We start from the raw sequence: 12,621 nt of genomic DNA on the forward strand, positions 1-12,621 counted from the left end.
ACATGTTTACTAATGTAATTTCAAACCTTACGATTACTAAAAGAAAAATCACAGCAAGCTTGTGGTCCTTCAAAAAAAACTCGGCCTTTTCTAAATGAAGGCAAACATTTTTCCAGTGCTCATTGTTTGGCGGAAGAGTGGTGCCAGCAGTGTTTCATAACTGACTGAAAACCTGAACAGTGCTTTCCTGCTGATGCTCCAGAGTGGAGGGAACCATCTCAAGTATGTTAATTAAAAGGCAGATGAGCCAAAAATGTGAACCTATGAAGTACAAGTACAGCAGAAAAGCAAATAGTTCACATTGCACAAATCGTCGTTGTCATAGTTAGCAGTCCATGTTTAATCAGCCGCTTCAGTGTTTGTATGTCTTAAGCCAGATCAAATGCACAGTACAGTAACTGGTATTTTGTGGATGTAGGTCCCCAAAACTCAATAGGATTTACAACCATATACTATAAATTGGCAGCTGATCCCAGGCCAGCAATGAGGACAAACAGTGAGAACATGTAGAAAATAAATATGATTGTTTTTGTTCTTTTGGTCAGTGCTCTAATGCATTTATCCATTCATTCCAACATGTTTCCAATTCCAGTCCTGTTGGTGTTGCTTCTGACATAATGTGGAAAATCTAAAATTGGAAGTGGGGTGTCAGATGGGGAGAAGTAATGGAGTGTGTGGATCATAATGAGCTGTAATTAGGGAGCCAGAGAAGCAGCCAAAGGCCGAGGGCGGCCACAAATCCAAACCTCATTCTATATTTCAAAGGTGATCGCAGATCAACTCACTCTTGGTCTACAAATTGTTTTACAAAACATCAGGCCATGCTGCTGAGGTTGTTGATGCGATTCATGAATATTGATGCCTTAAACTGACTTTATATTTACTGAATTATAAAGAAGTAAGGTTTTTTTTCTTGTTGCGCTGATCTACATTTTTCCCCCTGTCCTCTCAGCCGACATGTAAGCAGGCAAACAGCACAAGCCACAAAGTAGAACAGTGGCTATAACGTAGGCTGTAATGGCTGTAATTTAGCAGGTGTTTGTTCTCTGAGACAGATCTGAAAGCAGCACTCAAAGACCGGCGGGTGCCGTGAAATATGTGCAAAATATTACAGCCGCTGTCAGCAATGAATGACGTATTTTTTTATGGGATGAACAGATAGTGTTGATAGGCACGGCTAGGAACAGTTCAAAGTTATGGCGCAATTTCCTTTCAGTGACTCAAATTGTCAAAGCCTCAATGCCTCGTCTACATCTGCCGCCAGCGTGTGGCGCTGAGGAAGATTGATGCTGCCTCGCCGTTTATGCAGCGGCGTGAGTCTGCCGGGACGGCGCGGGCACAAATAGCAGCCCTTAGCCGAGGCTCACGTCATGAACGCAGCGTGAGATGGTCCTCTGCCGGGCCAGAGGGGCTTGGAGATGAAACGGCCACAGATAAGCCTGAGAGTCCTAATGGCTTCTGATGGTGTGCATCTTCCCTCAGCGGCCCCAGATACAGCCTGCTTCTTCTTTTTGACTGAAGTAAAGCCTAGGCTCACTTCAATGCCGTGTGGAGCAGTTGTCCGTGTTTCACCGAGTGCATGGAGAGGACTCATCCGCATCTTCCCTCAGAGCCACAATAGGTGTAATGGGTGTAGTTTGAAAGGCAGTGTGTTATTCATCCTCGGGTCGTGAAAGGGAAGGAGCATTAAATCCATTTTGTGTGTGGGTAAGAAAATGTCAGCTTGCCAAAGCTTTTTCTTTTTTTCTCCCCGGCATGAAGTTGACCAGGAAGGGCTTTGTTTTCAGAAAATTGCATCTCTTTTAAGACGAAATGGAAAGACACCTCCAGCTCTGCTCAGTGGGACCTGGTTAGGTCACTCAGGATCCTGCTCACTATTTTTAGGCTGAGGGGTGACAGAATGAGCGGTTTTGTCAAAGTGCACACCGTTAACAATGTGACGCTCAGGGACACAGCTGGGTCAAGGAGAGAGACAGAAAGAGAGAGAGGCTTCTGTTGGATTGACAACCATCAAGATCAGACTGGAGACTCAATGTTGAAGACAAGAGGAAAGTCTGGTGCCTAGCCTCGTCCACAGCTGCTTGGCTCCTCTGGTGTACTGTGCATGCACAGCACAGTCACTTTAGTGCTCGGCCTTTCCAAGAATAGCATCTGGGTCTTCTGGTTGTTAGTATTTATCTCAGCATTTCATACAGTAGTTCTGCAGGTTAGACCGATGCTGTCCTATCATGTACTGTTTTGTACTTTTGCATTTTGTCACACTTTGCTCAGCACAGCGATCTTGTATCACTGCCCGGGGACGAATAAAATCTCTGGAGACCAGTTTAGGAAATGCGACAGCCACGGTAGCTGTGTGCAAGTTGTTCCACGCACTAACGTGTGTGTGTTCTCCCCAGGAGCTGCAAGAGGAGGACCAGGTGTCTCACAGGTCATCCACCAGTCGCCTGTCCAGGTCTCCCTTGAAGAAAGTGAAAATCATGCAGTGCAAAGTCACCCTGCTGGACGGCTCCGACTACACCCTGGATGTTGAGGTGAGAGGACGCAGCTCTCGGTTAATGGCGACAAGAGACAACTTTGCCACATGGCGACACGAGCAACTTCAAGACTGATTGTGGTTGAGATGATTCTTAAGTTCTCAAGTTGGAAAAGTTCCGACCTGAGTCTGTGTGAAAAGAGTTACGCCCAGACATTCGCCTCACTTTCTACTGAGTGCTGAAGTGGGGAAAAGGAACAAGTTACTTCAGTCTGACGTGATGATAGAAGCACTTTTCACTTTCAGATAGCAGTTTGAAATTAAAACCACTGCTGCATCAGCATCACATGGCCTTCTGAATCAATTTTAAGCAGCAGCGCAGAAGAAATGATCGTCGATTTAGTTCTCTATTGCCTAAAGTGCATCAGCGCTCTCCATACATCTGTTGCTCTGATCGTTTTCTTGAAATGACTGCATGTCTCAATGGGGCTTCGCAATACACAGGGGTTATATGGTGAAAACTACCCATGATCAGAATTTCTGTGATCAATATTTCTTTGTCTTTTTGTCCTCATGTTTACATTAAAGTACCCAGGTACAACCTGTAATATGAAATCGAGTTGGGTATTTTCATAGACTTTCCATTGTGGCTTTGATCAAATAATAGAAATTGTATATTTTTTACTTCACTGAAAGTAAATGCTACTATTCGACTATTCCTCCAAACAAATTGTCAAACCTGACAAGATTCTTTGACGTTTGACACCAACGGCATTTACTCCAGTGCTCCAGTGAGAGGCTGAATCAGTAACCTCACAGTCCGTCTGCTGCAGGTTTGATTCCTCTGCTTCTGCCTTGGCAATTTTTCCTATGGTCTTCTTATGGTATTAAAACTGAAGCTGTACTATTTTTAGTCTTTTCGCTTGGATTTTTTTGGGCACAATTGAATTGGCACAATTCACATTGTAGGATTAGTTGCTTCCCTCTCTTGTGTAGTGACGCCTTGGGAAAGAAAAAGAGCATTAAAAACGATGTACGAAGTACAAAGCTCATGCAGAGCTTATGCATCCAAGATATTTCCTTTTTTAGTCAAGAATTATTTATGCTGTTGCCATTGTACATGTGAAGCCCACTGTAATTCTACCTCGTCAGTGTGGCCTAAATAAATATAAATGGAGTGATATTTTGAAATGGGATGTATCGTAGTGAAAAAACAGCATAAGCTGGTTTTAATCAGGAGGATGAGCGAAGGAGGAGGAAGACGGAGGCGTTGCATGATTCATTATTGTCTCTGCTGGACAATTAATTAACTCTATATTTTTAAATGTAATTAATCGTGATGGACCCCTATCACTTTGGAGCGCTGCTCTTGGGTTGAAGCTATATTGAGCAGCTCTGTGGAATTAACTGTGCATTGTCTTTTTCAATCATCTTCATTTTCTAATTCTTTTCAGAGGTTGACTATTTCCCTCTCTAATTCAGCACCAACTAGGCTGTTTGTCACTTCTCACGCAACCGTCGCTCTCAGTCAGTGTTCAGAAGGCCAATGTGGGCTTTCACTGGTGGAAGCGCTGTGGGATGATCTTCGTTTAAGCTCCTTTACGGGAGCTCCAGTAGAGTGTAGCATGTATCCCCAGCTTTGCTCATGCTAAGAAGTTGTATTATTGATTGCCGGATACCACATCCCCACTCTCCTTACAGCAGGAGATATCTGTCTTTGTTACTTGCCTCAAGAGCCAAATGTTGCACTGCAGTTGCACCATGCTGTAACATGTACATTTATGTCATTTACAATGGAAAAAAGTTGGCAGTCACTGCTTCCTTCATCATTTGTGTTGCAAAATGCCCATTATTTGTAGTCTCATTGGGAATCACTTGCTATTTTAGCACAACATGCGACTTGATTCATGATCCAGCAGTTAATTACATGTGCGAGTTCACTCAGCTTTGTTTTTCAGATTTATAAAGATATGCAGAAATTGAAAAATGCCATTTCACACTGTAGTTTTCCACTTCCATGTGAAAGAAAGCTAAACGTAACCCCACCCGCTGTGTTTGAACAGTGACCTCAGCTTAAAGTGTGTCAGAGGGGATGTGAAGGAAAGCACCAAGTAGATAAAGGGGTAAAAAATGAATACATTGGAAAGGCCTTGACTGACGTAAATCTGAGTGTTGGGCTAAAGGATCATCTCGCACACTCAGCTTCATTTCAGCAAAAGGTTCCTTTCCCTCCAAAAACACCTCTCTCAAGGTTTTGTTTGTTTTACATCCTGGAGCGACAGACATTTTCTTTGCTTGTCGGCATTCCATTTGTCTCATGACACTGTTGCCATGAAAGCAATTTGCCATCATTTAGTAATTAGCAGCTGCTCAAAATGAAGCCTCAGCTAATTTTCCAGCAAGCATGAGTCACCCTTTATCACTGTTGCTACCAGGATCTCACCTAAATAGAGTGGCTGTGAATGTCTATTGATATTTCGCAAGAGAGGAGGTCTGTCTTCACGCCAAATCATTAGGATATTACAACACACAGTTAATAATGCCTTGATTCTTGCTTATGCAGTGAGTAGGCAGCAATCAAAATATTAATGTCTTGTCTAAACAAGGTGTGAGAAGATATTTGCTGTGTGTCCCAGTCACATTTTTGTTTTACAGAGAAAATGAATGAGGAATGCAGGTGAATCCGTTCAGTTTCTGCAGGTAGTTGATTAATGTTGGTTAATTCCTTCATTAATTAAACCAGACCTACTTCATTATAAAGGCTGGTTGCCTGCTCAGCACCTTCCAGCAAGAACGCATTGGTTATTACTCATTAGTTTTCTTTGTGAAACAAAACTTTTAAAAAGTTTTTGAATCACCATTTGCACTGGTAACCCTTTGTTTACCTTACCTAACGACTTTCATAGACTCCTGGTTGCATTCTGAGAGGTTTTCAACCAGTTTTGGGCTCCAGTAAGGTCGTGGTGCAAAACTAAAAAGTTTGATCTGCTGACATTACTTTAAAAAGGCAATTATCATTATAAAATGTGTTGAAAAACATAGACAGATATTCTCCATTTTCTTGTGTTGTGCATATGGATGTTTGCAATCCTGCAGGTTCCTTCATAAGGCACATTTTCAATCATTTGAACAAACCGTTTGTCAAGATTTCTGATTTGTCAAGTTCCTTTATTAAAGTGTTGCCTCGTCCGTGCAATGGGGAGTTGCTTTTTGCACGTTATGATTCCTGCTGCCAGAAACACTTTTTTTTTTAAGGGTTTTCAATAAATCATGCACTCTTTGTTTTGGCCACAAAACAATTCTGGACAGAGATAGCAGTGCACTAGCTAGGTACGTGCACATTTCCTGGGTTGTCGTTAACTTTATTGCCAATGTTGGCTTTAAAGTTTCTAAAGGAAATCAGTCAAATGAGCCACTGTAAGAATTTTCTCCTTTGGTAAAGCCTCAGTGATGTAACTGTCTAATGAGCTGTAGCATCTTAATGTTTGGAAGGAAGTGCTCCTGTGCCTCGAGGAACCTTCCCTTTATTAACAAAGCAGACCTACTCCATTATAAAAAGCTGGTCTCTTGCTGGGCACCTTCCAGTGAGAACACACTTCATGTTATGGCGACACTTCACACACCAACATCAACACCTCTTGCCTGGTATGAGAAGCCAGCTAGTTCAGTGTGTCTCCATATGTTTGTGGTGGCAAAGGCAAGAGGGAGAAAACTGTAGGAGGCTTCAGGACCTTAAGTACGGTAGGATTAAATGATAACGAAGGTCCATCAGCTCAGCTTTTCTGATTCACTGCAGCAAAGCAGCTCAGAATTTCAGTATCTACATTCAGATAATGATGAGCAAGACAAGAATGCAAAATTGGGATCATAAAACATTCACTCCATTGTAATCAAACTGCTCAGTATTTTGCGCACAAACATGATCACTCGCTCTTTGTGGTACAACGTAATGTAATGAAAGCAGATGTGCAGAAACTCGAGTCAGCTGCAGGCTGAAGGGGTTGGAAACACTCACGGGACCATTTGAAAGAACGCACTCTCTGATTGTACCAAGTGGCAAAACCTGAAATGTGATCATCGCGCTGAAGATGTTGTTGTTTTTGCTTTTCTCAGAAACGGACAAAGGGGCATTTTGTCTTTGACAAAGTGTGTGACCATCTCAATCTACTGGAGAAGGACTACTTTGGCATCACGTACAGAGATATAGAGAACCAGAAGGTACGGGCACAAACCTAGTTTCATCATCTTTGGTGTTACATTCCTTTACCTCCAATTTATCTGTAGAGGCAAAAGGCAAAGACTGAAAAGCTGTGGTTCTTTGTCTTTTATCTTCTCAAGCTTGTGATTAATGGCTGCATTCAATGTGTGTTGCAGAATTGGCTCGATCCTTCCAAGGAGCTGAAGAAGCAGATTAGAAGTAAGTCTAATAATCTAATTAAAGACTAAAGTGTAAAATGAGGAGAATTCAATTTAATGTTCTTATTTGCCTCTCAGATGGTCCCTGGAACTTTGCCTTCAACGTTAAGTTTTACCCTCCAGACCCCTCCCAGCTGACTGAGGACATCACAAGGTGAGAGGAGGAATCCATGTGTCTTGTTGTCCAGTTGCACGTTGAGGGTGATTTTAATCAATCAACTTCAAATGAGTGCATTTATCTCTCCGTTCATTAATTTTTCTTTGTCCGACCCCAGGTACTATCTGTGTCTGCAGCTGAGAGATGACGTGGTGTCGGGTCGTCTTCCCTGCTCCTTTGCCACCCACACCGTTCTGGGCTCCTACACGGCTCAGTCTGAGCTGGGAGACTACGACCCAGAGGAGCTGGCCAGCGACTACATCAGCGAGCTGCGCTTCGCCCCCAACCAGACCAAAGAACTGGAGGAGAAGGTCATGGAGCTCCACAAGACCTACAAGTGAGTCATAGCAAGACTCCCTTCCACCGATGCAACCACTGTGCGTCTCTGTACGTGTCCAGTGAATGGCTTTATATCCAAAGCATCCAATATGCAGATGTCGATCAGAGTATATTAACAAAAGGCTCTGTAGTTTGATGTTTGATTTACAAAAGACAAGGAGGAAATCGTGCTCTTTAGCTCTTCACTTTAAGTTTTATATTTTCCCCCTTGCTGTTTTCTTCTTTTTCAGAGTAAGAACTTTTTTCGCTCTCATGACGATTACAGGTTATTCAAAGAGTAAACAGTGAATATTAGGAGCTACGGGCAAGTAGTGAATCTCCTCTGAAGGTCGCTGTGTCTCCAGACATCGACTGTGTCTGCGCCCTGCAGTTCTGCCCGCTTGACAATGATTTGTGTGTAATTTGAAGCGTTTGTTTTCTGAGTCAGTCTTAAGCAGCGAGGCAGTGGCGGTGGAAAGGATTAGGGCTCTCTCTATCTCTCTAAAGACCATCCCGGCTCAAAATGGATGCACTCAAGGTAGTCGGTGAAAAGCATCTCCCAGCCCAGGTTCCTGAGGCTTTGATGCAATAAAAGTGAATCGGTCCCCTTTGGATTTCTTTGGCTTTCGTGTCTCCGGTCTGGGTCAGAAAAGATCCCTGCTAAACGTGTCCCTCCCTGTTGACTTTGTTCCATCTGCTCTGTCAAGGGGGATGACACCAGCCGCAGCAGAGATACACTTCCTGGAAAATGCCAAAAAGCTGTCGATGTATGGTGTGGACCTCCACCATGCCAAGGTAAAGGACATACAGACAAAGTCTGCCCTCATTTACGGAATGTAAACTTTAACTTCCCTCACAGGTCAAAGCAAACGTCTCAAATTGGTTGCCTTTTCAAATTCCCTCTAAACCAATGGTAGATGATCTTTGGAACCACAGAGAATTAGCCCCAGTAGCAGAGAGGTACACTAGAAGATCCGTGTCATTCCTGTCTGTGTGGTAAATATGGATCTAGAGCCAGCTGAGCATAAATACCAGGAAGAGTGGAATGTTATCCCTGCTGTGACCTGAGGTATCGACTTCTACAACTGAAGCCCTAATGATCCCTGGATGCCACATTACACCTTGTTTGTTTATGAGGCTCATAAAAATTGTCTATGATTATCTGGCACTCTGAGCCTCCAGCCGTGCTAGTGCACGAGTATAGGGAGCAAGTATAAAAACAATCGGTCTTGTCACATTGATAGTAGTAGTAATTGTCAAACTGTGATTAAAACCCTTCTAGTGTCTTATTGGAAGTCATTGGAAATTCTTTCAGGCGCTGTTTTTATTTGCACAGACTAGACAGCTGAACAGCCTCAAGCCAAACTTGATATTTACCACACAGACAATCAAGATTATTCTTCACTACCAACCTCCTCAAACGTTTAACCTTGCACCAAATTGCTCCAGAATGTAATGTTGCTCGTCACTCCTAAAATGTTGTTTATAAGGGGGATTTTTTTTTTTACACACTTGACGCATCCCACTCACGCAGTCCGCAGCGACGCTTGCCACCACGACCCCGCTGCTTCTACAAACATCATGGCTGGCTGCAGTAACGCCTCAGTGTAACCTCCCATCGTTTTTTTTTTTTTTTTTTGATTGATTGATTGATTGATTGATTGAATGATTGTCGCCAAATGACTTGACGTTCGCATCACGGCGTCCTCTGCGGATCGGGGGACCTGGAGTGTAGAGTGACTGAAAGGATGGGTCCCTCTGATTGAGACGGGATCAAAGACCTCGTTAGAGCTCAAGCAGCAAAGAGGGAGCTGGATCTCAGCAGCAGGACTGCCGGCCCTGTCAATAATGTAAAGTGCTTCGGGGTTGGCTGTCAACACGACATGTGAAGCAAAAGGAAGGATGTTGGTGGTCAGGATGGAGGAGACGACAGCAAGGAGGCTGCGATCGCGCTGAGCAGACGTCAATCCTGGCGTGTTGGATCTTTTAGTCAGTTTGGGCTAAAGAAATTATACATACATACATATGTGTCTTCTCTCCTCTCTCATTAAATGCAAAGTTGGTAGGGCGTCTGTATGAAAGCTTGGCACCAGCTGAGGGAGAGGTAAGAGGCTGCATCTCATGTGCTTACCTCTGTGTGTGGCTCTGTATTCATGCATGGATTTATATTTATTTTTTCCCATTAAGTAGCAATGGTGTAGCAAGTAGTTGGTCCACGGTTCAATACAGACCGTTTGTTTTTGTTTTTTTATCATAACGCATCTGAAACCATGTCAGGCTGCGCTTCTGGTTTGTTAATGGAATACATTTCATGCAGTCAGCAGAAAATGAGAAGAAATGTATTTTCTTTTACGTTAAAAACACTGTCAAACCATTATAGTTAAACACATTGGCTGTATTTGAATAGGAAACAATAGTGCGTTGTAAAAACAAAGAAGAACACAATTGCATTTTAAAAGTGCATTTATTTTATTAATATTTCAAGTAAACACTATAACATGAACACACAATTTTATCAGCAATGCCTGGTAAAATTCACAGTTTAAAAAAAACAAAACCAATCAGCTGTCTATATTACAGGCGTATCTAACAGATGCAAACATCAAAGATTGAAGTAAGTCATGCCTGACGGTGCTGCAGGCAGGTGATCAATATTGGAAGGGTTTCCATGCGTAGCTGACACGTTTGCAGACAATCATTTTTCTCAGAATTGTCTTCATCCGCTCGTCGATCAACACCAAAGCCAAACTCTCCTTGTCAGTTTGGGACGCGAGTCGCCGAGGCACTCACACTGTGTAACACCAGGTTTGTGAGAAGTCGTCGCCATGCTGAGCTAGATGTGTGACTTTGGTGTTGCCGTAGTAGCAGCCTGTGATTGGCCGGGATGGATGTGCGTCCTCCATTCGCAGCGCATGATCACGTGACGCATTCATTGCAACTTATCTGAAGCAGCAACACAAATCAAGAGACAATGCGAGGAAAGGACTCAAAGGTGCAGTTCACAGGTGCGTATCGAACCGTGGAAGGCTGCACTGTGCTGCATAGTATGACATCTAGAGTCAGTGGTGTCCCTCATTAGTCGTCCATTCAACTTATAGGGCAGAACTTCCTGTGTGGATCAGGAAGAGCCGCGTTAGTTGTTCCTGCTCATCGTTCTTTGTGCAGTGAAGAGCATCGTTGTTGTGCTTCATCCTCCATTTCCCAACCTTTCCACCGCTGCTTTCTGCCAGTCAGTCACTGCGCCTTGAGTCTATTTCCCACCACCACCACATCCTGCGCAGCCAAGATAAGAATATGAAACGCCTGACTCCACTCATCTCCTGCCTGCTTTACCCACTCGCTGTCACAGACGTGTTCACTCTGCAGACTGCCCCGCTGTGCGCCGCCTCCTGAGCTGCCTGTGTGTCATTTCTTGGTGTGTGTGTCTCCCGCAGGACTCTGAGGGTGTGGAGATAATGTTGGGAGTGTGTGCAAGCGGCCTGCTCATCTACAGAGACAGGTTGAGGATCAACCGCTTCGCCTGGCCCAAAATCCTCAAGATCTCCTACAAGAGGAACAACTTCTACATCAAGATTCGGCCCGGAGAGGTGAGCACCACAGTGATCCTCCTGCTCCGGGCCTGAGCAACGTCACCGCATTACTGTCTTCTGATTGGTTTTCTGAGGCTTTGAATTGTTGGATTTTACTGTTTACTTTTGCAACTCGCTCTTGTGAAATCAGTTGAAGACACTTGTGCCTTTTTTCTTTTGTTCAGACAAATGAGTGTAGATGTTACCCGCTTGACGGTTTCGACTGTGACTCCAATCTTCCTCAGACAGCAGGAGCAGCAACGCTCTGCTGACTTCCGCTTTATCAACCTATACTCATTTGTCTGAACTAAAGAAAATAAAAAAGCATAATTATATGAACAAAAGACAAAATAAACATCCCTATATAACCCCATTTCAATAGAGGAATAATTATGCTTCTCTTAAATATCCAGTGTGTAAAATTTGGCTTGATTTTTCTGAATTTTATATGGGTAAAAGCTTAACATACTGCCAATGAATACATTGATTTAATTGAAGTTCCATCCCAAAACACAAAACGCCCTGTCAGACAGTCTTCCTTAGATATAGGTCTGCCCTAGTAATGTACACGCGGGACCTTTAATTTCCATTTTGTTTTCACTGTTCATTTCCCACAAATTTCTGGAAATGAACAAGAACTTGTTTCATCTCATTTACAGTTTGAGCAGTTTGAAAGCACGATTGGATTCAAGCTCCCAAATCACCGCGCTGCCAAAAGGCTGTGGAAGGTGTGCGTGGAGCACCACACATTCTTCAGGTAAGACGTGCGCTGTCGGCGTACATTCGCCGCGACTGCGACATGTCTTCACTAATGACTGCTGCTGTACAGAAAGCAGAACAGCGTTGGGATTGCGCCTGTTTGTGCCAAGCGTTGGTCTCTTGAGTTCCCAGCCTGAAGGCTCTCTGGAGAATAAGGAGGAGCCATCGTGTTCCTCTGTGCGGAAAAAAAAAGCATAAATGTGCGCTCTTTTCATTTCTGTCCTAATTAATGCGTGTTGCTCGCAACAGGCTGGTCTCTCCCGAGGCCCCCCCGAAGAAGTTCCTCAGCCTGGGCTCCAAGTTTCGCTACAGCGGCCGGACACAGGCGCAGACCCGCCGGGCCAGCTCGCAGATCATCCGGCCCGCCCCGCTGTTCGAGCGCTCCTCCAGCAAGCGCTACAACATGTCCCGCAGCTTGGACGGAGGTACCAGCGACAAATTTTACTCGCCGGGCTTTAAATGCCTCTCACCCAAAATCCTGGCCCAAAGTTTTTCCCTCCGTCTGTCTCGCAGCCCCGATCATGGAGAACCACGAGTCCCTCATGAAGGACGGCGGCGCCGACGGCAAGGGCGCCGTCACGGGAAACATCATCACCACTGTGACGCCGGAGCGTAAGGCGGAGGAGGAGAAGGCGGAGCAGGAGGACGGCGAGGGCAACGGTGGCGAGACGCCGGAGCCTGCCGCCTCCACGCCGCTGCGACACGACACCAAGGTAAACCGCCGTCCGACCAGCGCGGCGCTGGAGTCGTCCCCAATCAGTTTGTCCCTAGAAGCAAAAAGTTTTGTTTAGTTTTTTTTTCTGAAGAAGCTGCTGCACTTGTGGTCGTAACCTCTTCCCCCTCCTCTTTTTCGGAAAATGTTTTCCGTTTGTCGTGACTGTTGTTTTATTTTCTATTAATATTAATGGCTGAGAGGGTCTCAGTTGCTT

At 44.4% G+C, this 12,621-nt stretch overlaps 1 protein-coding gene across 30 annotated transcripts in view; it reads left to right on the forward strand.

The window, feature by feature from the left end:
- The window catches only part of epb41l3b (erythrocyte membrane protein band 4.1-like 3b), a 42,901-nt gene that overhangs the window by 15,387 nt on the left and 14,893 nt on the right, over nt 1–12,621 (forward strand). For 25 of the 30 annotated variants that reach the window (XM_076021966.1, XM_076021965.1, XM_076021972.1 and 22 more), the window contains exons 3-13: nt 2,397–2,531; nt 6,587–6,691; nt 6,848–6,890; nt 6,968–7,043; nt 7,165–7,383; nt 8,072–8,159; nt 9,424–9,468; nt 10,799–10,951; nt 11,593–11,690; nt 11,942–12,117; nt 12,206–12,405. In XM_076021966.1, the coding sequence (XP_075878081.1) occupies nt 2,397–2,531; nt 6,587–6,691; nt 6,848–6,890; nt 6,968–7,043; nt 7,165–7,383; nt 8,072–8,159; nt 9,424–9,468; nt 10,799–10,951; nt 11,593–11,690; nt 11,942–12,117; nt 12,206–12,405 (1,338 nt within the window). The remainder of the gene's footprint in view (nt 1–2,396; nt 2,532–6,586; nt 6,692–6,847; nt 6,891–6,967; nt 7,044–7,164; nt 7,384–8,071; nt 8,160–9,423; nt 9,469–10,798; nt 10,952–11,592; nt 11,691–11,941; nt 12,118–12,205; nt 12,406–12,621) is intronic. The other 5 variants (XM_076021969.1, XM_076021993.1, XM_076021997.1 and 2 more) reach the window with 1 other exon arrangement.

This window comes from Nelusetta ayraudi, unplaced genomic scaffold (genome assembly GCF_046127955.1).
Source record: "Nelusetta ayraudi isolate G7.1 ecotype Tasmania unplaced genomic scaffold, CSIRO-AGI_Nayr_v1 ptg000011l, whole genome shotgun sequence".
Classification (NCBI taxonomy): Eukaryota; Metazoa; Chordata; class Actinopteri; order Tetraodontiformes; family Monacanthidae; genus Nelusetta; species Nelusetta ayraudi.